Below are 27743 nucleotides of genomic sequence, written 5' to 3'. Positions count from 1 at the left end.
CACTTTTTAAATCACCAATTTGACGTCATCGTTCATTTACCAATGTTCATTCATTAAAAGCTTACGTACTCCGTTTCAGTATACAACAACTTGCATTTAATGACGATGCATGTCTGATGATTTTAATCATTGAATTCTCCATTGTTAAAAGTAAAGACTGCTGATGGTTTATTTTAACTGTTTGTATACAAGCGTGATAAATTAGTTCCGAGGTAATTTATGTTCGAATAAGAGTAATGCAATGGTGGTTATGATAATGGGTGTGGTATTTAATAATCACGTATTTTCACACGGAATGCTCCACAAAATATTACATATAGATTTGACCAATTATAATTCATTAAAGGAAAACGGAAAGATCCAACTCCTCGTTCATGCCATTTGGAGTAAGTGATTTAAGTTTATGGATCGTTTCAATAATTCTTTATTTATATTACCTCCTCTGCGTGATCCAATAACTTCCTCTATACCTATACCTTCCAATTTTGGGCCAGCCTCGTCGCTCCAAACGCAACCAAAATGGAAGAAACCGACTAGAAGATGACGTCGGGGAAAGGGAAAAAAAATTTGTGAGGTAATTTCACCCAATTGTGCTGATTTAAATCACCAAGAGAACACTGTATTCAATTTATCGGACAAATAATTATCCACTGAACAAACTGCAGTTCTGAGTAAGGGGTTATCATTTGTACCATATAATGTCTCAAATCCCTTTATGGTTAAAGTTGAATTGTTTTTCAGAAATGTTAAATTGAGGAGTTTTTTTGTAGTTCGAATGTGAATGCAACATCATATGTTCAACAGTTCAAACCGAGAAGTACTTTTACACCAGTGGTTCAAAATCATTCAGTAAACACTTTTTGTAGACTTGTAGAAAACGATGTGGAATAATTATTACGGAAGCCTCGGAATGAATTGTATAGGACCCAAAATTTTGACTATTCAGCGGGCCGATAAAATTGTCGTTATGAATTCTACTATGTATATTGAAAAAATAAAAGTGACGTTACGTGATGAGACATTTTATGAAAAACTTATGTTTAACCCCACTGAGTCCTATAAAAAACAAATTAATGACATTTTACAAATGGGATTTGATAGGAAATGGATTAATGAACAAGTGATTTAATGATTCCAGTTACTTTACTTTACACAAATATACCTCATGAAGCAGGCTTGGATGCACTAAATTCGTACTGTAAAGTTGAAAATACGAGAATACCATCACATTATATAGTGGACCTTACAACATTAGTTCCGACCAAGAATTATTTTTTGTTTGAGAAAGATTTTTATTTACAAGTTCAGGGTACAGCGATGGGTACTCCAATAGCACCAAATTATGCCAATTTATATATGGGTAAATTTGAACAGGATCATGTCTATAACAACAATCCGTTTCATTCAAATATTAAGGTTTGGATGAGATACATTGATGATTGTTTTATGATTTGGTCAGGATCTGAACAAGAATTGGATATGTTCCTGACATTCATTAATTAAAAAACGCCATCAATTAAATTTACAATGGAAAAAAAAAAATCGCGGTTTTTGGATGTTAAAATAACTAAGATCAATGAGTCATTACATACAACAGTATTTCGGAAAACAACGGATAAAAATACAATATTATCTATTGACAGTTATCATCCAGTTCCTCTAAAACGAAGTTTACCCATTAGTCAACTGTACAGATTAAAACGTAATTGAATTTGAATTTAATGAACGGGTAAAATCATTATTGCAACGTTTTCGTTCTAAAGGATATCCACAAAGCTGGTTAAATAATGCATTAGTTAAAGTAAACAAAACTAAACGAATAGACATGATCTTTTGAAAATGGATAAACCCATTAAAAACAACGACATTTTTCAGTAAATTGTTCATTGACATACAATGAGCACAGTAATATGATAAAATCAGTAATTTATAAACATTGGCACATATTATCATCTGATACATCTTTGAACGATAAATATCACCCATTGTTCACCTTTAAAAGATCACGTAACCTATCAGATATGCTGATCAACTCGGATGTAGTAAGGCGGAAAAATAAAGTGTAGAGAGTTTATATGTCCAATAACACGAAAATGCTTTAAAATTACATCTTGTATTACCTGTTCAACTCATAATGTGATCTATATGTTAAAATGTCCTCGTCAAAAAATATATAGAGGTAAATCATCGCGTCAGTTGAAATTACAAATCAATGAACATAAGTCAAGTATATGACGACAAGACATAACTTCTTCAGTAGCCGGACATTTGAATGAATTGGGACATGACATCAAACAATTGGAAGGTATAGGTATAGAAGAAGTTATTGGATCACGCAGAAGAGGTAATATAAATAAAGAATTATTGAAACGATCCATAAACTTAAATCACTTACTTCAAATGGCATGGATCTTTCTGTTTTCCTTTAATGAATTATAATTGATAATTTGTGGAGTAGATCTCAAGCATTCAGTGTGAAAATAAGTGATTATTAATGCATGTCTGATGATTTTAATCATTGAATTTTCCATTGTTAAAAGTAAAGACTGCTGATGGTTTATTTTAACTGTTTGTATACAAGAGTGATAAATTAGTTCCGAGGTAATTTATGTTCGAATAAGAGTAATGCAATGGTGGTTATGATAATGGGTGTGATAATGGGTTATGATAATAATTTACATGCAAGTTGTTGTATACTGAAACGGAGTACGTAAGCTTTTAATGAATGAACATTGGTAAATGAACGATGACGTCAAATTGGTGATTTAAAAAGTGGGTGGAGGATTTGTATTGTTTCACACACTGAGGAAGGCCTTTGAGCCGAAACGTTTGTGTCTTTGTCCTGCTGGTGATAAATGTAGAATAAAACATACGAGCTTCATATGAGTGCTGGATCATGGTTTTGTATAAAACATGTATTATTAAGGCATCAGTATTGCGAATTTGGGGATTTTGTCACCAAATTTAGTGACTTTGTCGTTGTTGCTGTGACTTTTATTAATGGTTTGTGACAAGGAGTTAATTTGGTGATATTTAAACTTTTTTTTTAACAAATAAACAACAAAAAATAAGGCAGACATTCTGTCTTTTATAACATCTTTTTTCTGTCATCATTTAACATATAGCTGAAGTCACAGCACAGCTGTTGTCTTTAACTTATGTGTGATGATTTTTACAGTGCAGAGCAGCAGAATGAAACTGCATATAATCTTACTGAGTCACGTTGTCTGAAAACAGAAACATAAAATAGCCGATGTACAGATGTGACCATTAAGAATGTGCATTGCTGCAATTCGTCCTGCGGAAAGCTGCTGAATCCTGTTTTTAGGATTTAAATAAATGTGTTGTGCTTCACAGAATATCCTCCAGATGGTGCATGGAACAACAAACTGTATCTACAGGCCAGACCGAACCGTAAACCCTTTGCAATTATCCGTCTTCGACCAACTGTTAAATATGCTTATAAATTATTACAGTATGTTACATTTTAAAAATATATATATTTTTTTTTACATTAACATAATTATCAGTGTCTGATCAATTATTAACTGCATGTAATGTTGTGATTGTGAGAAAACATCCACAATAAAATATAAATAAAATAGTATTAGACACAAATATATGATATGGTAAAATCTATTTACATATGAGTGCATAAGTGTAAAGCGGCTCATTATTTGATGTGCTTTGTAAACAATTTATTGCGCTATCGCTGCATTCGGGAGATCATCATTATTAATGAATTATTATTATTAATAATTATGTGAATGAGAACAGATTTAATAAGAATTTGTCTGTATTAAATTAGGAATAGGCTGTATCAAAAGGAAACAAATGTAAAGGGCTGATACAACCTGATGACATTCTAAATATGCTAATTAGTGCATGACATCATCTAGTGACATTTAGCGACTTACAAGCAGGCTTTGGCTATTTTCCATTGAAGGCATTTGGCAGTAATGCATCTTTACACAAGTTAAGCCTGCTCTGTACCTGCTCATGAAAGCCAGATTTGCTCTGACCCACCTCAGCTCCTAGCATAAGTGTTGCAATGCCATTTCTGAGCAGCATTAAACAGTCTGTGTAAAAGACACTTAAATGCCACTTCAAAAGTGCTTCTGTGCCACCGTTACATCTGACTAATACAATGATGAACATCAGCTGGACAGAAATGAAGGTTCCTGTAATGTGGAATCCAGGCTGCAGGATGTAGGTCACTACATGACAGTCAACTGAGACCCATCACAGATTTTTAAGACATTACATTGCCAAAAACAATAAGGTTACTGCTTTTTATTTATTTTATTTTTTTTGTATTTTTTTTAAAAGATGGTGCTAATAGATAATAGAAAATTAAGATATCCATCCATCCATTCTCCAAAAATCTTTCCCCAATAAGGTTGCAGCCTGGGGATATTTAAGATATTTAATCTATATGATGAATTGTTTTCAAAATTAGTGTGAATTCATTTTTTAGAAAGTAAAATAAATATTAGCGTTCTAAACAAAAGTTCAGGAGGAATAAACTTTCGTCGGGGTAGCACAAGATTTAATTTTTGACAGGAATGAAAATGAGGCAGTGAGAGATAGAAATACAGTGTATTTAATGGACTGTACTTTTGTTTAACAACACATCAATTATTCAGCTGATGAAACATCTTTCCAAAAAAAAAAAAACTTTCTGTGGACAAAAACTCAATAAAACAGTTTTGAATGGTGTGTGCTGTGAAAATGACATGATATAGGATCTGTATACGTGTCATTGTGAAGACTGTAAGTCCTCATTTAGTCATCCACCTAAAATTGAATATGGCGTCTAACTTGACAACAGTCTACATGTTCATCTAAACCTGTCAATCAGAACACAAGTGTATATAAACAGCCGCTTACCTCACTGCTAGTACTATTCATCTGACGGTCACTTCAGTCCTCTGTTTTAGTTTGATTCTATTGTCTCTACATTAGTTTTCATTGAGTAGCGCATGGCTCGAGCCCTCCATGGACAGCAGGCTACATCTTTCCTCATTAAGGAGAAAATATGTGCGAAATCTATAAGATCTAGCACACATTCACTCTTAACATAACAAGCACTTTCTATAGAATCAGCCATACAGTTTTGGACTAAATCTGCATTAATCATATTTTTTGTCCAGTTAGCTACTGTCTGTTTTACTCAGATCACAAAGCGAAACTTGGAGCACCACAACGCATCTTCAAAGAGAGAGCTAATTAATCCAGCACTCACAGATTGCTAAATCCTGTGCCATTAAAACACAATAGATGGATTTAACTGAAAAATTGGACACATTCCTTTCATCCGAAGGGAACTGTTTATCTGAAAATAAGAAGGGAACAGCATTCTGTCTGTTCTGTCAGAACAAAAAGACTTAATTTACTGAGCTACAATGCTGCTATGCCAACAATGTTTTCATATGTACTGTATTTATCTCACCTAAACGTTTGATCATGCACTGCATTTTTGTTTTGACAATCGTGCAATTGTTGCACAATAGCTTACACACAGCACAAGAATGACTTCATGAGCTGTATGTGAGATGGGCCTTTTACACCAGGTTCACACATACTCTGTTTGCAGTGCGTATGCAGTCCATGTGCGGTACGTAAGCAGCACTGACTGCGCTTTCACACAGGTGCACCTGATCCATGGCTGTTTACTACAAACACAACATTGATCCACATTTGATTTCAAATCCAAACGTTGTTACTTAAATTTGATTGAAGTATTCATTATGATTCTTTTTTACACAGTACAGTAATACAATCTTTCATAGATGTGTTTAAATGCAATAAATATAAGAAACACATTATTCAATGCTTTTACTTTTGCATTTACTTCTAGATTTATATATTAAGTTGCTCAAGCAAGTGACAAAACATTTAAACTACTTTTCTTACATTATCACAAACATTCTAAATTAAAACTTACCATTGACAGAAACAGTCAGCTCTACTGCCTTTTCGTTAGCATTTAAGTCTTTATTACAAGCAATCCTGAGGTTCATAAAGAACTTTATTTTCCTACCTCCGCGAATGCCATCTATTAATGCCTTGTTTATCTAAAAGTGCTCTTTTCCTTTAAACCTAGCCAAAAAGCCATAGCCTATGTGCTGACTGTGAAACACAGGAGACTTTAATTATATGCATGTTATGGTGTAGGCCAGGGGTAGGCAACATCGTTCCTGGTGTGCCGCTGTCCTGTAGAGTTTAGCTCCAACCCTGATCAAACACACCTGAACAAGCTAATCAAGGTCTTCAGAATTACTAGGGCTACAGGCAGGTGAGTTTTTCTTTCAGGGTTGGAGCTAAACTCTGCAGGACATCGGCACTCCAGGACTGACGTTGCCTACCCCTGGTGTAGGCTAATCACTACATTTTCGTGTCAATCCATGTTCATATTTACCGCAAACAATGCACTGTCACTTTAATTCAGCGCATGCAGCGGAAGCCAGTGCTGCACTTCTGCAGATGCACCACTCCTGGAATGCAACCGTGTGCAGTCACTGCAGTGTGAACGATTTCCGTTAACATGAGCGCGAAAAAAATTGTGAGCAAACTTTGAAATATTCTCACAAAATCATGAAATAGTAAAGGAGGGTTTACATTTCATCCATTTGCTTGTAGGCCTATAAATGTGGTAGGCCTATGCACCGCATACGCAATGCAAACGGTGTGTGTGTGAACCTGGCGTTATGTGTGTGCGCTTCGAGTGTGCATGAGCGCACGGTCTCCAGGAGAGCACGCGAGTGCTGAATGCAACACTGGCAAGAATTAAAAAGAAATGCAATTTATAAACTTTAGTGACGATGCGACACTGCCTCGATTGTGCAAGTGACAATTCCTGTGTCAACTGTGCAGCGTGCAGCTCGTTTATAGTGAAGACACGAAGTGATTTGAAGTCATTTGCGCATTTTGAGAGAAAAAGAGAGAGCGCGCGGCGATTCTCTCACGCTGTTTGTGAAATAGTCTCACAGAAACTTTTCAAATTACTTTATAAGTTATTTAATGAAGAAATATGAATTGTACAGCTTTATACCACAAAATTATACCACAATAAATTCCTTGTGTGTCTGCGCACACTTGGCGAATAAAGCTGATTCTGATTCTGATAATTATTGTACCCACGCCGGAGAGAGACTGTCATTCCTCTCCCGGCAGGCGCATCATCAGCTTGAGATCGGCCTTTTTAGAGACCGCCGATCAAACATCCCAACTCGATAATCGGTAGCCGATCAATCGGAGCACCCCTAATATCTATCTATCTATCTATCTATCTATCTATCTATCTATCTATCTATCTATCTATCTATCTATATAAGATAGTGGTTACTCTGTAGTGGTTACAGGTGATATATAATTTGTTATGGGTAAATCTAACGGTTGTCTTTGGTCTCATTAATCTATTATTTGTTCCAGAGAAGATGGTTTTGGCAAAATCTCATGTTTATGTAAATTCAGTGCTGTATATCAGAGCACTGCCTTTGTACTTTTGACTGAATTGCCTAGCAACTTTTATGATGGCTGTTGTTGTTGTTGTTGTTGTTGTCTGCTGTTAAACTGTCAAACTTAGTAGTTCTGTGTGAAGAGGGCTTTTAAAGACACTCAGTTGTGCACTCGTAGACGTGAGATATGGCTGTATATCGGCATGCTGTGATTACCTATGGCTGAATCACAGCCGTGCCGATGTACAGCCATATCTCAAGTCTACTTGTGTGATATTACTTATATAAATGCCGTACTGTAAATAAATTGCTGCAGTATATATCAAGAACATCTTATCTAATTTATGCAATGCTTTTGTAGTAAATTTAGCTTGTTAGATATTTTTAATCAAAAACTGATCAAGATGTGTTAATACTGAAGTTAATATTGTGCTGCAATTTAGACACATTATTGTCTGTTTTGCTAAATTTCACAAATGAAAATAGTCCCATTTATTATCATTATTTATGCAACGTTGAATCATAACTCCTTTAAAGCTATGATTTTGTTATTTAACATAATAATGCCTTTATATTATTATTTTAAATGATCAATTACTCCAAATTGATGTGTGATTAAATTGATTAATCATGTCATTAATTACATAAATTTTTTTAAGCCCTAATACACACACACACACATATATGGGTCATTGACGTAATGCCTAAATTTGCTGTCCGATTGCATTTTTTTATTCAGTTAAAAATTGGTTTACATGCATAAAAAGATGACATATATATGAAGGACCTCTCCCATGTACTGTATGAACTCACTTTAACTTTTCAAAAAATTTTAGTTATTTGAAATTTTTCTGTTATTCAAATTGTCAAAATACCATGTGGTGCGACCGTCCGGCCATAACATTTTTTTTGTAAACATCTTTGAAATTACCTTAAATTTATTCAGATTAATTTTCTGCACTATTTGGTATAATTTCCAAAGTGTTTTGTAATAATGCATAAAATTGCAAAGCATTTGTATTTCCGTCATAATATACAAACAAACTTTGTCCGATGATTTCCATTTTATGAAATATCATGTTGTGCGACCATCAAGAAACTGCCATTTTGGGACTTTTATGTTGAAATCCATTCAAAGATGAGACTTAGCATCATATACCAATTTGCCAAGGACCCATGGAAGCATCAGGCAGGTTTGTAAGACTCTTTCAAATTTGGAAAAAAAGAATCTTTTTAATGGCTGGTATGTAGTTACCACATTTGGATATCAAGTGGTATGACCTAAAAAAACAAAACAAAAAACAATGAATAATACGTTATTTCTGCAATTATTTATTTTCATTATAAATTTCATAGTGACCTTTTGTGGGAAGCTAGCTTGTTTTGTTTAGGTGGCCAGTTCTGTGCTTGTAAATTTTGACTGAATTTGAAAATATCATGTGGTGCGACCACTGCAGAGTGTTTTCCATTATAGATATATGTCCTATATATATATATATATATATTATTTTAGTATCATTTGGAATATATTTTGATGCCATTTGGTTAATTTTAGACTGTTTATGTTTATTTTTTGTACAATATGAGAAAAAATGCAAAAATAAATGATAATAATAATAATAATAATAATAATAATTCAGAGCATGTAATTTTAGTTTGGTAATTATGCATTTATTAGTAATTTATTATTTATTTATTAATAACTATTTTAATCTATTCTACCAGATTATACTGCCAAGCAAAGTAAAATAAACGCTCACCATAGGCAGCATGTTAATTCTGACCCTGCAGTCTAGCACAAACTCCAGAAGTCATTTTCTACTATAAGAAAGATGTTCATGTTGTCATCTCAGAACCTGAGCCAAAAACCTTCCCCTGCTCTAAATTGACCTTTCTCAAAACGTACAGATCGCGCACACATAGAAACATTCAGGAGTGCAGAAAATTGTCTTTGATTTATCAGCTTAAAAATTTAAAAGTTACTTCATATTCTTCATATTCATATTTGCTGCACAGACAAATGAGTTAAGCAGTAATTTAATATTAAACTATTCTTCTAGGGGGTATTGAGTTTTTCTTTTCACCCAACGAATTTAAAGATACTGATAAACACAGGGTAAAAGACTCTGGCTTTCTCTGTCTTCTTTGGAGCTCCTATGAAATAACAAGAGAGAAAATACTGTCAAGTTCAACAGTATGATGAATAAATATTAATGGTAACACTTTACAATAAGATGTCATTTGTTAACATTAGTTAATGTATTAACTAACAAACGAACAATGAATAATACATTTATTACACAATTTATTCATCTTTGTTAATAAAAATACAGTTGTTCATTGTTCATGTTAGTTCACAGTGCATTAATGTTTACAAACACAACTTGTGATTTTAATAATGCATTAGTAAATGCTGAAATTAACATGAACTAAGATTAATAAAAGTATTGTTCATTCTTATTTCATGTTAACTAATGTAATTAACTAACCTGTTAACTTGTATACCCATATTTTAAGCTCTTTAACCTATAGTTGCGCCGGCGCCACTGAAGTCATGCAGTAAGAACGCTGCTAATGCAGTTTTAATGTGCATCTAGAACAGCTGCAGATGAGGCATTAAGTGCATGGCACTGTGACCAACTTACCATTTTACAGAGTTTAATATAGCAATGTGGTCACTCAGTTTTTCAAGATCAGTTTTAATCATGTAACTGTTAATAATAGATTTGAACAAAGAAATGAAGTGTTACTACGCACAGGCCGTATTGATTGCAAATACAAAAATAAGACGAGTAAAGAAAACGTGGTGCTTATTCAAATAATCACCCATTACTTAAATATATGAACACAGAAAACCTCTGTTAACAGGTTAATGTAACATTTCCCATTCTATGACTAATAAAATAATCGCAATTTACTCTGTAACTGAACATGGCTTTCCTCGGAGTAGTTGCGTGCACTGCATCTTCTTCTTGTTTGACAGGTGTCAGGGTTAAGGTGCAATACTGCCACCTGGAGGTCAACCAGGTACTGGTGCTGGAGTAAAATAAACATGTGTTATCATAAGTGTCCTGTTCATTTTAAATATTGCGGTTATCGCCAATACCGGTATATCGTCACACACTAAATTAACACGATATCGATAATTGTTGCTTTGAATATGACGGTTATGGTCAATACCGGTATATCGCGACACCCCTAGGTGTGACCAATTATAAAATATCTAATTTCTGTGGTTGAAATATGAATCACTGCTACAGTATGCTTAAGTGAATGGTATTTTTAAAACATTTTTTTTTATCAGTTTTATGCAATTTGCAGGAAAAATAAGTCTGTTAACTACATTTAAGAAGGCATGTTAAGGAAATTATTTAATTTGAATATAAATCATGGTAGCACCACATGACATTTTTTAAGGCTAAGGCCAATTCATCTAGATGAAAAAAACACTAAAATCACCTAATTTAAAATTTTACACAACATGTACACAACATTCTTAATGTTTGAACAATTACAGTAGATATTATTATTTTTTGTATTTTAAAATTGGCCTGTCGAAAATCCTTATATGTCAATGACCCATATATATACTGTATGTGCATATATGCAGTGCCTACAAAGTTTTCCATGTTATTTATGTACTGTTGCACAGCTTTGCCCTAATTTCCTGAGATCTCATAACTCATTATGGCTGTGAATCAGTGGAGGTCTCTAGTCCCTCCTCTATCACCCTTTCAAAGTCACTGGTGGTGAGTCTGGCAGTTGCTGTCTGTGGACTCAGCGGCTCTAGACAGAGATCTGTGAACGTCAGCTGAGCGCTGCGCAGACATTAACCTTGCTCCCCTTCAAAACAGCAGCTAATATTGCAGAGACTCATGGACATAATAGTCACACAGTCTCTCTAAAGCCATTTTGTTTTAGCCCAGTGTCTTATTGTGGGGAAAAAGCTACATCAGCCAATTAAGTTCCATATTTAAAGTCATAAAATAGACTATAAGCGTTGCAGTTGTGTGCTTCAAATTTTCTTCCATTTTCACATAACAATACATGTAAGAATAACAAGCTTTTGTTGGTCACAGAGCTTATTTTCTCCAATAATCCACAAGCCAATGGAAAAGTCTTATTTGGTTTTTGTCGAAGGAACCAGAGTGATGCAAACTTACAGGCTGGCCTACAAAAATACACATCACTGCAGCGCTCTGTGTAGTTTTTCCTGTGTCTGGGAGTGCTATAGTACAAAGAATGGTCTCCATTAGCACAAACACTTGCTCACGGTGCATATTAACGATATATTTATCTTTTATGCAGTTTGCTACCATCTATTTTGAATACTTTGTAAATTGCATCTGTACACCCGACATAATTGTTCACTTCTCCTACGAACAAATGGTAATTCATATACATGCATACATACACACTGCTTTCCCCTGGAGGGGACCGTGAGTTGATGTGAGGGGATGTCCACATCAATTATTTAGCTAATCTACCGAGTAACAAGAGATAACAAGCAACACACTGCCGGTCAACCTGTTACAGCAACCCAAAAAAAAAACCCACACTAAGTGATGCTGATTTAGCCTTAAGTCAATACTCCGACAGGTACTCTTGAAAAATATGATGCTAAAAACCAAACTGGCCCTCCTGTTCATTTGCAATATATGATATAATTGTTATCTATTATTGTTCATATAATAATATATGAACAATTGTTCTACAGCATTTCTAATTTAGTTGATTTCACAAATACACTACAATCTACAATCATAAGTAATATCTGTTGACACTAGTTAAGGCACTGTGAATGAACGTGAACAAAAAGTGAAATTTTATTAACAAATATCAATGAACACAATGTTATCTTATGTTAGTTCATTAAACCTTTCGTAACGTGCTTCCGCTCATTTCTGCTGTCAAACATCGCTTCACTTCACCATATATATTATCCATATCAATTTATTTTATACATCAGTTCAAAGCACAATTATACTAAAAAAGACAAAAATCAAAAAGTGTCTCAAAGACTGTTGTGTGTGGAACTGCTATCACAATCTGCCGTTGCTAGTTCAAAAGATGCGTTCAAGCCTCTGTTACTATTTGACGCCGTTTTTGAGAACTCACTGGAACAACAAGCAGGAAGTCCAATTGTGTAATATTGCAGTTCAATAAACAAGTTAGTATGAAATAACTTACATTTTAGACATAATATTTCCAATTACTGTTGAAAAAAAAGAAAAAGAAAATAAAATAATAGTTCCAAACAAGGCCACAAGCTGTGTCGCTGCAACACTGAGCAACAGTGGTGTTTTGTTCCTGAATGATTCAGCGTTTTTAAATGAATCTGTTGAGTGAACTATTCAATGACTCATTCATGAAGTCGACTGCTGAAATCAGAACCGAACAGTGTACTAGTAATTATTTTTAGCTTCTCTTTCTTTAAAAAAAAAAGAGCAGTGTGCTAGCATGCGGTTCAGAATTCAACTTATTTCTGAATGAATCAGCCTTTTAAGCGAATAAATGATTCAGAGACTCATCCATTAAAAAATTAATTAAATAAATAAATAAATAAAAATTGTTGCCACCTACTGGCATGATAATGTTAGTCTCCTTGACCATGCTACTCTGCTATGAATATTTTTTATTAAATGTTTTACGTGTACTATATGTATTATTATTATTCATACATATTATACATGTATTTGAATATAGAAAGTATGTAAAAATGTTCAAAAAATTATAAACAGAAATCTCAGGTTTAAACTTCAAAAAGAAACCAAATTAAAGGTAAAATTGCAGGTAAAAATAGGAAAATGTTACTTTTATTTCATGACAAAGTCCTGTATGTTTTATCATTCATCTTAAATTTGAATCACAACCTATTTGTAAAATAGATATTAGTTTGAATTCAAAAGCATAAAAACGTATATCTCCCCTGTCCCCCCTTAAGTAAATCTTGTTTTCTGGAACACAGAAACAAATGCCCTCTGCGATGTAGCTTTGCAAATGAGCCTCTAGATGTCAGTGCTGTATATCAGTGCTTTATATTACACTGATCCAGTGAACACTTTACTGCTCTGCAAGGCTCCATTAAATCCAACACCTGCTCCTGCTTCATTATTCAGATTGGTGATAATTTATGATAAGATTACTATCTGGCACTTCATGTGATTACAGGTTGGGAAGGTAAACTATTTCTAGAAGAGTGTATAGATATATTAGTTATGTTTCCTTGGATTTGAAAAGGAATAACAAAAGCAATTCTGCTTAAAATGATCTGTGCACATTGATATAAAAGGTCACAAAGTGTTAATGCTGATAATATATTTACATTTATGCATTTTTAGCAGACGCTTTTATCCAAAGCGACTTACAGTGCATTCAGGCTATACATTTATTTATTTTTTTAATCAGTATGTGTGTTCCCTGGGAATTGAACCCATGACCTTTTGCGCTGCTGACGCAATGCTCTACCACTGAGCCACAGGAACATATATATATATATTTATTAATATAGAAAGTGTTAAACTCCTAAAGGATTATAAAACTTCCTTTATATAGTAACTGATGCTACTTAAGCACACAATGTCTAATCTTGAGGATTGAGGGCACATATGTTCTGAGCGTGACGGAAAAGGAAAACTTTAGTGATGCTTTAATATATTCAGATGATAAGAGAGTTGCATCAGTGACTGCGTTTGATCTGTGACGGATCTGTTTGCATGCCTGTCTTTAGATTCTGTCATATCTTTGATCTTACAATAGTCAGTTATGAATTATATAATCTTCAGCTGTGGACGGGGAGAATGACGGCATCAAATCTTGCAATGAAAAATTACAGTTTAAGATCAGTATCTTAGGATTGATGATATTGATACATACATTGGAGGCAATTAAAGTGCAGCTGGCCAGGTGAAATCAACACTCTTAAAGGAATAGTTCACCCAGAAATGAAAATTCTGTCATCATTTACTCACCATACACTTTAAAAATAAAGGATATTGGTATCTATGTTTCCATGAAGAACCTTTAACATCCATAGAACCATTCCATTGCACAAAAGGTTCTGAAAAGTGCAAAAAGGTTCTTCAGATCATTAATTAATTAATTCATTAATTAGTCTATTTAAGAAAATAATGGTTCTTCTAAGAACTGTTCACATAAAGGTTCTCAAAAGGTTCACTTTTGAAACCTTTATTTTTAAGAGTGAATGTTCTTCAGATCTTTAAAATGTTCTCCACACTAAGAAAAAAAGTGATTCTTTAAAGATCTGTTCACTGAAAGATTCTTCAGGGAACCAAAAATGGTTCGTCTTTTGCATAACTCTGAAAACCCCTTTTGGGACCTTTATTTTTTAAAGTATATGTGAGATTTTAGTAAAATTTTATGACTAGACCACACGTGAAGTTTTGAGATGGAGGGAATGAATTACAGGTCAAATTCCCAAGGAAAAAGCAAGTAATGACACCAAGACCAATCCTAAACAATGACCTTCACGGCAGCTCAACATTCACTCGAACCGCAGCGGACGGGACGGATGCTGAAGTGTGCGGTTGAGAAGCCGCTCTCGCTGGCATGACACCTGAGTAAGCAAAGACACTGTGAATATGTGGCATAAACAAGCCTGGAGGGAGCTTCTAAACATGAAAGCGTGTCCGTTCTCCTTTTGGCCCCAGGCGTTCATAAACAAACGCCTTCTGTTCGCTCTTCCCAGTGAGTTTATTTGTGACGCGGGCTCTCTCCCCTCCGCCGCTCACGCCTGGCCCCGCTCCGACGGCAGGCGGCCATCCTGGCAGCTGCTTACCGCTCCAGCTCCCAACGGGAAAAACAGAAATTGGCTCCACTGCAAACAAAACCTGGTGGAAAAAGCCCGAGAGATCGACGGGAAGTGCTCATGGCAATTAATCCGTGGTTTTCCAAGAGTGTGAAGTGGATGAATAAAACTGGGGCTCAAAGCAGCAGAAATGTATTTAAGGTGGCAATTCTAAGATTTTAAAGAATTCCAGGATTTGGAGGTTGAGTTTGTGCTTCTTAAGTGCAAAGAACCAGTTTAGTATCATTAAGATACTCCTTATTAAAGGAATTGTTAACCCAAAAATGAAAATTTGCTGAATATTTACTCACCCTCATGCCATCAAAGAAATATATGACTTAGTTTCTTCATCAGATTTGGAGAAATGTAGCATTACATCACTTGCTCACCAATGGATGCTCTGCAGTGAATGGGTGCCATCAGAATGAGAGTCCAAACAGCTAATAAAAACATCACAATAATCCACAAGTAGTCCACACCACTCCAGTCCATCAATTAACATCTTGAGAAGTGAAAAGTTGCATGTTTATAAGAAACAAATCCATCATTATAGTCTATATTGCTGTCTCCAGTGAAAAAGTCGTCTGGTCTGAATCAGGAGAGAAACCTGCACAGATCAAGCACTGTTTACAAGTGAAAATGGTCCAAAACAGCTCTATACAAACATGTGGGTGGATTTTGATCTGAGAGGACAACACGGGAGAGACTTTATCAAAGAAGGAAGCAACAATTTGGATTATGGACTTGTATTTTGGCTAGAAGAGACGGTTTAAAATGAAAACTTAATGATGAATTTATTTCTTACAAACACAGTTTGTATGTTAATTGATGGACTGGAGTGGTGTGGATTGTTTGTGGATTATTGTGATATTTTTATCAGCTGTTTTGACTCATTCTGACGGCACCCATTCACTGCAGAGGATCCATTGAGGAGCAAGAAATATGTTAGATTTAATTTTTAATAACGCTGATTTTTTTGTTTGTTTTTGTTTTACATGTTCACACAGTATTTGTAATTTTTGGTTTTATTTTTAATTACCTTAGTAGTTACCTGAACTGATTTTGGAACACAACTGAGAGTACTACACCCATATTGGTATTTTTTTAGTCTGGCTACAACTCACTTTTTGAGTAAAAATAGGATTCAGAAATGAATTAACTGTGAAACTGATGTGTGCATATCTATGTGTGCACTTTGCAGACTTCCAAAACATCAATCTGAATTTCAGACATATCACCGCCAACTTCCAAAGCAGATCTCCACCTCCAGCACATGACAGATTCAAGGCAAAGTACATTCATCACCACTACAGATTACTGCACTGGAGACGGTCCAGCTCCCTATGCGGTCACCATCTCCATCCAGGAAGAAAAGCTTTACAGAAGCTTTATAGCAACATAATGGCATAAGTAATTTGTCTCTGTAAGAGGCAATACCCTTGTTAAATGGTAAATAAGGATCTTACTTTGAAAAAGAAGGAATCTATTAAGTGGTGCGCCAAAGAATTACAGTAGCAGAGTTGATTATCACTGAAACATAAACATAAATGTGCACAAATCAAACTTTAAAATGTATTAATATTAATATATTATTAAATTAAATTATAAAATTAAATCATTTTTTAACATATATTGTTATTATTCTTTTATTGTTGCATTTTATCATAATTGTTCATTCTTGTGCCCACACACACACACACTTACTGTCAAAGGTTTGGAATAATTCAGATTTTTTAAAAATGTTTTTGAAAGAAGCCTCTTATGTTAACCTATAGGCTACATTATTTAAATATATTTGAAAATGTAATTTATTCCTGTGATGCAAAGCTGAATTTCCAGCATCGTTACTCCAGTCTTCAGTGTCATGTGATTATTTTATTAATACTTTTATTCAGAATCACAGTGTCCACAAAAATTAAGCAGCAAAAACACTGATAATAAAAAACATTGTTAACAACTGAGCACCAATAAATTGTTGTATAATAATATGTATTTCAGACAAATGTTTTTGTGAATGTGAAGATTTAAGCATTTAGTGCCGGTGTTACTATGGCAGCAAGAAGCTTGTGCGTCCTGTCACTAAAACTGTCCTAAATATTTTAGGCAACTTAGCATGGCACCTCAGTGCATTTACATTTAGGCCTATTCATTCAGCAGACACTTTTATCCAAGGCGACTTACAAATGAGGAAGCGATTAATCATAAACAGGCAACATGTGAACTGCTAGTACGGTAATACAAAGTGTTACAAAGTTTCAGACATTATTTATAGTACAAGCTACAACAGAGAATTGAGGAACAGTGAAAGCATAGAGGAAGATCTTTTTTTTTTTCTTTATCTTGCAAACAAGAGAGCTGGCAAGAAAGCTTTATCATATTACGTCCTGTACAGACAACAATTAGTCTTGAATAGGCACGAGGCTGAAATATTAATGCAAGACAGAATATTAGCCTCATTCCTGTTCCGACTCTAATATCTACACACCTCTGGATGACAAAAGATAGCACAGAGAAAACATTATATCCGAGAATACATGCAGACGAGTACTGAAGATGATTTTAATTCCTTTAGTTAATCAGATGCATGTTCAAATAAACGTCTCTATCATTACCGCATTTTTTCTTCACTGAATTCTCCCCTGACAGATTCTTCTTTTCTGTTGTGTTCATGCACACTTTACACAACCAGAGCAATTAGAAGATCATTTAACTCCATAACTGCAGTTACATTTTTTTAGCTTCCACTTCCCGCTGTCTCACTCTCCTCTTGCACTCTTTTGCAATTTCATTGATGCACACTGATAATCTGGGGCGTTTTGTTGATTTTGAAAAGTGAAAAGTTTCAGTCTTGTACTGTGCACCTGCATTAACATTTATTTTACAGGGAATATGTAAAAGTATGGAGATGTAATCCTGATTATGCAATCTTAAGCCTTTAAAATAAAGACTTTCACAAGTAATACGGCGAAGTCCACCTGGCAAAATCCTTGGTTCCACCCACTGATTATGCAACACAAAAATGCAACGACTGAAAAGGAGAAGGGCACACTGAGAAACAGACCGTCTTTAGCCAAAACCTCTACAGAGGCAGCTAGACCTAACAAACCAATGCGTGCATTGATGCATACTGTATGTAAAGGACCTAAAGTCATTAATGACTGAGGTACAATAGGCTACCAGACCTTTGGCTTCAGATGAAGCCTCAAGGTCACCAGCGGATCAAAATATCTTTAATAATGCTAAAGCAAACACACCTTTTGAGTCATTCACCAAGTGCACACCAAACAAGCGCCGTGTGTGGACCTTTTGAAAATGATGAAGCAAAAAAAAAAAATTTAAATTACAGTCAATTTTCCAGCCTCAACATTCAGAAACAAGTGTCTGCTCATTATACGTTGTAGGCAGCATGGTAAATGTACAATACTATTCCTTCATCTACTCTTCTGGATTTTAATATTCAACATGCTCAGCTCAGCAGGCGCACACTCTTCTATATGGAAATATGTACTTAAAGGTTCAAACCAATAACAGTTACATTTTCAAATGAGTGACCAGCTTTTCCAAAGCGTGGGTTTGAGAAATAAGTAACTTGCAAAGTAAAACTGTCGCCTACCTAATATTGGCACACGCTATCTGCTTATATGTGCCAGTTTGCTTTCTCTGCATGACCGATGTGAAAACTGAAAGGACTAGTTCACCTAAATATTCAAATTTGCTGAAAACTGACTCACTCTCAGGCCGTCAGAGATGTAGATAAGATTATTTCTTCAAATGACCAGATTTGTAAAAAATGTTGCATTGCATCACTTGCTCACCAATGGATGCTCTGCAGTGAATGGGTGCCGTCAGAATGAGAGTCCAAACAGCTGATAAAAACATCACAATAATCCACAAGTAATCCACACGACTCCAGTTCATCAATTAACATCTTGTGAAGCCAAAATCTGTATGTTTATAAGAAACAAATCCATCATTAAGGCATTTTAACTTTAATCTATAATCCATAATAAACCTTCTTCCAGAGTAAAAGTCCAGCTCCTGTTGTCCTCTCACATCAAAATCCACCCACATATTTGTTTAAAACTGTTTTGGACTGTTTTAAACAAGACAAGACAATTTTTTCACTGCAGAAAACAATATCTTGGACAGAGTACGTGAATTCTAGTCAAAAGCAATGTTTTGAAGTTAAAGGTGAACTATTCCTTTAAGTACGTTCTTTTCATCAAGTTTTTCAAAGGAAAACGTGTCATTTCAAGCCTGAACGTTATTTTCCCACAAAACACAAAAGAAGAAATTTTGAAGAATCTTGACCATGCAGCTTTTTTCCAACAGTAATCCATAGATAATGCATTCATGTTAATCATTTAAAAAATGTAGGACATTCAAAAACACAGGACAGAGCCTGAGATGTGAGATGCGCTTCAAAAAGTTTTATGAAAACGGCTCATGTTTCAGTCTGCTCCTAGCATGACATTATCATATGGCTTCAGACGAATAAAACATATAGGCTAGTGCACCAGTTGCATGAACCAGACACACAGTGTTTCTATGAACTGGAAAAGAGCTGTTTGAAGTTTCTTCAAAAATTCCTTTTGTGTTCCACAGAAAAACATTAAAGTGAGTCAACAAACACAATTCAACACAATTTTCAGTTTAAAGCTTATAAACACTACAGGTGTCTAAATCAACTAATTCAATATCTAATGATGTAACAAGAAATATATCTAAAATGGTCATTTTATCTAAATGCTAAAATATTCGTAATTATACAGGTACAATAATTTGATGGCATCAGAAAATGTCACATTCATTTTCATATCCCTTATTCTCAATAACCTTTGCCCAATGCCTGTATTAACTGTATCTCTTCTCACGAGGTGAACCAGTACCAGCTGTAAGAATTTCAACCCTGAAAGACAAGTTGAAACGGCATTACCCATGAAAGCACTCAGAGAAAGCACAACACTTCTCTAATGGCAATAAACCTGTCTGAATGTGGGATTTGGAAGTGTGAATAAGATCTATTTAGGAGAGCAAGCACATTAATGTCATGAATGGCAGATTCAAGGTATAAAGACATCTACATCATCGCCCTTGCAAAGAAAATGCTAATTATTCACATTGTCTGTGATGAGACTAACACCCCATGTAACAAATTGTTGTGAAGTAGATGAGTAAATGGAAGCAATTGTGTTGTGTGCTGAACAGAATTTAGCTTTCTTCAATTTAAACAAGCTTTAGGTACTTTGTCATGTAATTCAGAACATCATGGAGCCTTTAACAGGACATAAAATTCGCACAACAAACCATTAGTACAATTCTTGTTATTACACAGAAGACATCATGTGCATTTCTGCAATTGTTCTGCCATCATTTAATGCAGAGAAGTCAGTGATCTGTGAAAGCATATTATCCTTTATATTAGCCTACTCAAGATAATGGGAAATTAACCAATTTCCACAGTTCTCAAGGCACTTGAGGTACATCCAGCATCCGCATGATCACCAGCAACATCATATAACTCATTGTATTGCTGTTTTTGTAATAACTGCTGTGTGTGTGTGTACAATAAAGTCACATCAGGATACGCCACAACAGGAGTCAACTATATAATGAAGGCAGATTGGAACAGAAATGTGCAATGGTAACAAGGTCAGGGCAGGTTATCATTTTATTCAATTTAACCTTTAACAATATTTACTGTTAGATCAATAATTTTGCACTTCACAATTGTGTTATGTTTTTTTATTTTTTATTTATTTATTGTAAATGATCAGAGCTGGCTAGTAATGTAATCTGGATTACATAATCAGATTATGTAAACGACCTACTTTTAATTAAATGTCATTTCATTTTAAAATACTCATAATGACACAAGAGTTACTTTTTACTGATTACATGCTATTCACACAATAACAATAAATTATTCATAATCTGTTGATTCTCCATAGAATTCCTCTTTTTTATCTTTTAAATGTTCCTCTCTAAAATATCCTACCGGTTATATACGTTCAGAACGTCTTCCAGTTTTGTTAACATTCACACAAAACGTTTTTACTTTGATTGCTGTTATTTTAAAATGATTTATTTTCATTTTACATTTGCTTTAATTATCATTAAATTCACAAGCCCCTGCAGTTGCTTTGCGAAACCCAGTTTGGGAAACCTGGATGTAATTTTCAATGCACTTCATGACTTTCATAACAAGAAATAGAAAATGTATTTTTATACCAATATAGCACATGATTATGCTATTTAAATCAATTTGATAAATGAGTTAGGTCAAACCTAATCTAAATGTAATCAAAAAGTAGTCAGATTATACTGAAAATGCGTAATGGATTTGATTACGTTATTGACTACCATTTCTTTCATGTAATTTGGAAAAAGTAATGGACTACAATTTGTAAGCAATCTGCCCAGCACTGTAAATTATATATAGTCTATAACAGTTTTATGACAGAAGCACTATTTATATTAGTAGCCTATAAGCATTCAATGCTAGATTTACAACGAATTTTGATGGCAAATCCCAGAATGTGCTATAAATATTGCGGGTTGTTAGTTTGGTAGAGGATGAGCGAGTTTTTTATAGGCTACATGTATAATGGTCAAGGGTTGTGTCCGCAGGCAGTGAGTTTCATCCCACCTGCTTGGCTGCTTCTAGTCATGCATTTTATAAAAAAAGACGCAGAAACACAAACTTAAAAAAGTCCACAGTGAACAAACCTTGGTGTTTAAAAACACAACAACGCGTGTCAGTCCATCTAGTTACTCTACAACTACACAGGTGGAAGCCTGACTAAGCTTAAATGATATAGATTTTCATAAGATGCAGATGCCGTGACAATAATTAAAATCTACCGTCCAAAGTAACAGGTAGATTCAATTTTCCAACTGGGACAACTATAACATCACGTCTTTGTGCAGCTGAAATAAAAGCCCTCTCATTCAAAGAACGGCAAAAGTACAAACATGACCGTCGGCTTGTCAAACTTGCACGCGAGACGTGCGCATGCTGCATGCACGAGGAACAATCATGCACCTTTAGTCCTACCACTCGATGAACTTGACGCGTCCACTCGGGCTGAGATGCTGTCGAGTTTCTTCTCCATTGTAATACTAGTCTCTGTTTCCAGCTTTCTCCGTGTGTCGCGCACTTCTGAGGGCAGACTGAGACTGTTGCGCTTCAGCTGATGCTGCAGTCACCGCTCACACGCGCTCTCGCTGCAGCGTTGGTTTTATATGGGACGTCAACTTTGTAAAAGGGATAGTTTAAAATGGAAAGATTTATTGTTAAATTGTTTTTTTATTGTTTGTTTTCATCCCAAATATATTACATTTCTTATATGCATGTATATATAAAACGTATTACATTTTATGTATACGTTAAAGTTTATATATACATGTAAATTGTATTTAATATTTATTTAATATATTAATAATATATTATATAATATTAAACTTATTTTTATTTATATTTGATCATATAACATATTTAATATAATATATTTAATTTTAAAATAAATAATATAAAATATTGAATATAAAAATAAACATTATATTAAATATTTTATATATTATAAAATATAAATAAAAATAATTTCAATAATATATCATAAATATACATATACATACAATATAGTAATGCAGTATATAATAATATAATTGATATAATTTAATATATTTAATATAATATTAAATACACTATATATAAAATATTTTATATATTACAAAATATAAATAAAATGTTACATTTAAATATTATATAATATATTATAATATAACTATAGGCTATTGCAAATTTAGGAATTGTTAGTCTGTATTTAGTTACAGTTGCACCTAAATTTGAACTTTTAAGCAACTCTTTTATATATTCAATATATGTTTGTAATATCATTTATATTATTTTATATATTTAATGTACTATATTATATAATTATATCACAGTCTAATATATTAGTCAAATGCATTTTACCCAAAAGTAGCCTATTTGAACTTTTAAGCAACTCTTAAAATGTTCTGTATTACTATCATTGCATTAAAAACAAGCTTTTTCTGGGAAAATCCAGAGAATGGGATTTGACCGAATATATTGATGACTCAAACAGTTTTTGTCTTACACCTGTGGTGTTTCTGCAAGGACAACTGGAGGGGAACTGATTTCACACATTTAGTAAAAAGCACCTTTGGACCAGTTCATTAAAAGTGATTTCAAACATCTACATTTGAGAAAAAGTCAGCATCACTGTTGGATATTTTTCATCTAATGCAATGAAATTCATACCATGGGTTTTATCCGAATAGGTTTTGGAGCGACTATATATTGTTTGTTCCAACAGTAACTTGTACATGCGTCTATAGCATGATGGTAGCCTATATTGTACCACCATGTCTTCTCAGTTTGAGACTTTATACTCAAGAACTGCCAGTACTGAGTACACACTGCCACGCTCGAGCTTCATATAGCGTTTCTTGGAGAATGGAAAAGAGTATATAAAAAGACAACTCAGCATTCAGCAGATGGGATTTGACATTTCTGACAGCGTTTTGACTGACAATACCAGGCGTTTACACAAGCTTGGAAATATATTTTTTGACTAATTTGCCAGTGTTCAAGATGTTGTGCTGTATTTAGATGTAATACTGATCTAACAATAGTTATCTATTAGAAATATTGTATAAAAAGAAGAATAAACAATTTAATATCATTATCTCTTGAAAAATGTAATTAACATAATAAATTAAGCATCGGCAATCAACATCTACTGATCAAGCTGTGGTAATGAAATGCTGGTGAAAGGAAATGAAGAGTTGGCGAAGATGTAGGAGGGTAAAACTACTCACAGGAGAAATCAAGCATCCACTAGGCAAACTTTATGTCTTTCAGACAAGAGGATAAAGAAGGATTTGGCTCCATTTGTTCAATGCAGTAATTCACTGACTCCATCCCACATTTGACTGTACTGTATAGTGGGCGCATACAGAGATTGTAGCCTGGAGACTGAGAAGATAATGTCTGAGCTATCAAGTGTGATGAGCTTATGTAACACAGACGTCCACGTTTGTGTCCATGAGGACTGAGGCATATAGGCAGAATATGGGTGTTAATGTAGACATGACATTGAGGAAAACACACAACAATGAGATGCATGCTGATGCAAACAGCAAACCTGAAATCTTTCAATTAGCATAATATAATGTTTCACTCAAACCTGCTCATTTAGTATTCCTGTTGTACTCCAGCATTGAATATCCTGCAGCTACAGATAATTAGCACCGAAAACAACAACAGAAATAAAAACCAAATAACTGACCTGGCAATAGATTTCCTACAAACCTGTGTCTAATATAATATAATATAATTAGTGCTGTCAAACGATTAACCGCGATTAATCGCATCCAAAATAAAAGTGTATATTTTGTATATATAAATACACACACATACAGTATATATTTTGAAAATATTTACACGTTTATACATTTATATATTCATATTCTAATATTTTATATTATATATAAATATATTTTATATATAAATATAAAATTTTTCTTAAATATATACATGCACGTGTTTGTATTTACAGTATGTATACATAATAAATATAAACAGTATACACGCATGTATTATGTAAACAAAAACTTTTATTTTGGATGCGATTAATCGTTGACAGAACTAAATATAATATAATAAATTAATATAATATAATATAATATAATATAATATAATATAATATAATATAATATAATATAATATAATATAATATATTATAATATAATATAATATATAATATAATATAATATAATATAATATAATATAATTAATATAATATAATATAATAATATTTAATGCAACCGTATGTAGCTTTGTGTAATTCTGTGACTTCTGAGCCCCTACAGTTAAGTGAGTAGAATTCACTGTTGTAAATTTATCATAATCAAATAGACGCATGTTTACTCTGAGTTTACATCTCACAATTTTTTTTGTTTTGTTTTGTTTTGTTTTGTTTTTGACAGAATAAAAAATAAAAAAGGTATTTCCTCAGAACTGCAAGTTTATATCTCACAATTCAATGTTTTTCACAAAATTGTGAGTTTGTATCTTGCAATTTGAGTTTATATTTCCCAAAATTCAGACAGAAATATCAATAGAAAAAAGTCAGAATTGTGGAATAAAAATTTGCAATTAGATTTTTATTTCTTACTCAGTGGCAGAAACAAGCTACCATAGTTAGTGGGGGTTCATGGGAAAGAAGCAGAATCCATTCACCTTAGAAGTAATTGTATTATGAATTTGAATGAATTTGAAACAGTCATTTCTTTTCTTTTTTTTGGACTAAAATTTTGGCCAGAAGCGATGGTTTAATATTAAAAGTAAATTTTTTGTAATTTATTTATTTATTTTTGGAGGAACTATTTCCGGTCACACTTTATATTAGGTGGCCTTAACTACTATGTACTTACATCAAAAAATAAGTACAATGTACTTATTGTGTTCATACTGTATTGCAAAACACAATTGCTGCTATTGAGGAGGGATACGGGCAAGGTTAGGGACAGGTTTGGTGGTATGGGTAAGTTTAAGGGTGGGTTAAGGTGTAAGGGATGGGTCAACAGTGTAATTATAAATGTAATAACAGAAATTAATTACAGATGTAATTACATATAGGTATTTTTAAAAATATAAGTACAATGTAAAAACATGTGTGTACACAATAAGTGCATTGTACTAAATGATTAATTTAAATGTAAGTACATAGTAGTTAAGGCCACCTAATATAAAGTGGGACCCTATTTCCTTAAAGGGGTCATATAATGGTACATGCACTTTTACAAGTTGATTGTACTGAAATGTGTGTTAGCAGTGCCTGTACACAACCATCATAAAATGATAAAAATCCATCCAGTGTTTTTTTTTTTAATCTCCTTATTTGTTTTACCCTGTCTCAAATCAAGCCGTTCGACCGTGTGACGTCACACGGTCGGACGCCCCTCCCACGATGGTTGATTGACAGCAGTGTTTCAACACAGACCCGCCCTTGCTCGTGAGCGAGCTGTCAATCATAGTCCGCGCGTCATTGTTGATATACGCTGGAGCTGTCTATGAGCAGAATGGCGTCTAGCGATTGTGGTGTTCTGTTCTCGGGTGCAATAATGAACACAGCAGTCATTTTGATGTTCCTAAGTCCGAACCGCTGAAGACACAGTGGCTGAGTTTTGCTTTTGAAGGAATATTCCCCACGAGCAACGTCAATGTTTTCATGTTTGCGCGAATCATTTTCACCAGACTGCTTTATAAATGAAGGTCAGTATAAAGCTGGTTTTGCTAAAGCTGCTCCTGAAAAAGAATCGGTACCAACTATTCGTGTTCCTGCTGAACCTCCAGAAGAAGTGAGTGTAACGTTTAATTAACCTTTATATTAATCTTTATATTAATCTTTGCAAATCGCTAGCACGCTTCAGGATGTATGTGGCTAATGTTTACATTCAGGGTACATGCATGTTTTCTATTCTGACGTTCTCAATATAATTAATAATCCCACGTTTATAATGAACAAAACGTTACGGTTGCACAGTATCCTCAGAGACTCCCGCTGCCATTCTTTAAAATATACTCTCAACTGTTGTCAAGGCAACACTCCACGTGTGTTGTGTCAAAAACGCCCCACAGAACAGAGGGGCGGGGCGAGCAAAGCTCACTAGCATTTAAAAACACACGCACTAAAACGGTGTGCTGAACAGAGAGCTGTTTTTGAGCAGGTAAAATGAGTGTTTTCTTACAATACTAATGAGAATTTTTAATTAAAGTATATTACAAACTTTCAATTTAGACCCTAAAGAATCATATTAGCTTGTACAAAAATGGCATTATATGACCCCTTTAACATAGGTTCGAGTCTGGCCTGTAATGTGTTTGATCCCATTCCTCCTCTCAGCCCAATCATCTCCTTTCACTCTTCACCGTCCGTTAATAAAGCCACAAAAGCCACTGTAAGCTATTCACTTCTTGTTTTCATGTCAGTGGTTGTCTGATTAATTATGACACTCGTTTCAAAAATAATAGTAGGCTGACGGGGAAACATATCAACTACTTTGTGAACACATCTCCCAGCACAAAACTAATCCAACATTCGCCAAAAAAAGCCATATGTGCAGTTGGACACCGAACCCATCTAGAGTGTCTGGTCTGCTGTAATGTCTTCTGTCAAACTTGATGGATCTAAAATCTGAGACATAAAGTTCAACTTCCCTTTGGCACTTGTTTGTTTATTTCCCAGGACATATTTGTAAGGTCGCAATGTTTTCTCATTTAGCACAATATAGCTGGAGAGCAGTGTCATGTTCCAGTATGACAGCTGTTTATATATACAGGTGCTGGTCATATAATTAGAATATCATCAAAAAGTTGATTTATTTCACTAATTCCATTCAGAAAGTGAAACTTGTATATTATATTCATTCATTACACACAGACT

At 34.1% G+C, this 27743-nt stretch overlaps 1 protein-coding gene across 2 annotated transcripts in view; it reads right to left on the bottom strand.

The window, feature by feature from the left end:
* Window positions 1-22433, bottom strand: part of kcnip4a (potassium voltage-gated channel interacting protein 4a) — a 215073-nt gene extending 192640 nt beyond the window's left edge. The window contains exon 1 of one of the 2 annotated variants that reach the window (XM_058781421.1): window positions 22325-22433. In XM_058781421.1, coding sequence (XP_058637404.1) covers window positions 22325-22382 — 58 coding nt within the window. In that variant the 5' untranslated portion in view covers window positions 22383-22433. Of the gene's footprint in view, window positions 1-22312 lie in introns of both variants that reach the window. The other variant, XM_058781419.1, reaches the window with a different exon arrangement.
* Window positions 22434-27743: the final 5310 nt, after the last annotated feature.

The sequence above is a fragment of the Onychostoma macrolepis genome, chromosome 07 (genome assembly GCF_012432095.1).
Source record: "Onychostoma macrolepis isolate SWU-2019 chromosome 07, ASM1243209v1, whole genome shotgun sequence".
Taxonomy (NCBI): Eukaryota; Metazoa; Chordata; class Actinopteri; order Cypriniformes; family Cyprinidae; genus Onychostoma; species Onychostoma macrolepis.
This window is presented reverse-complemented; position numbering and strand designations above follow the sequence as displayed.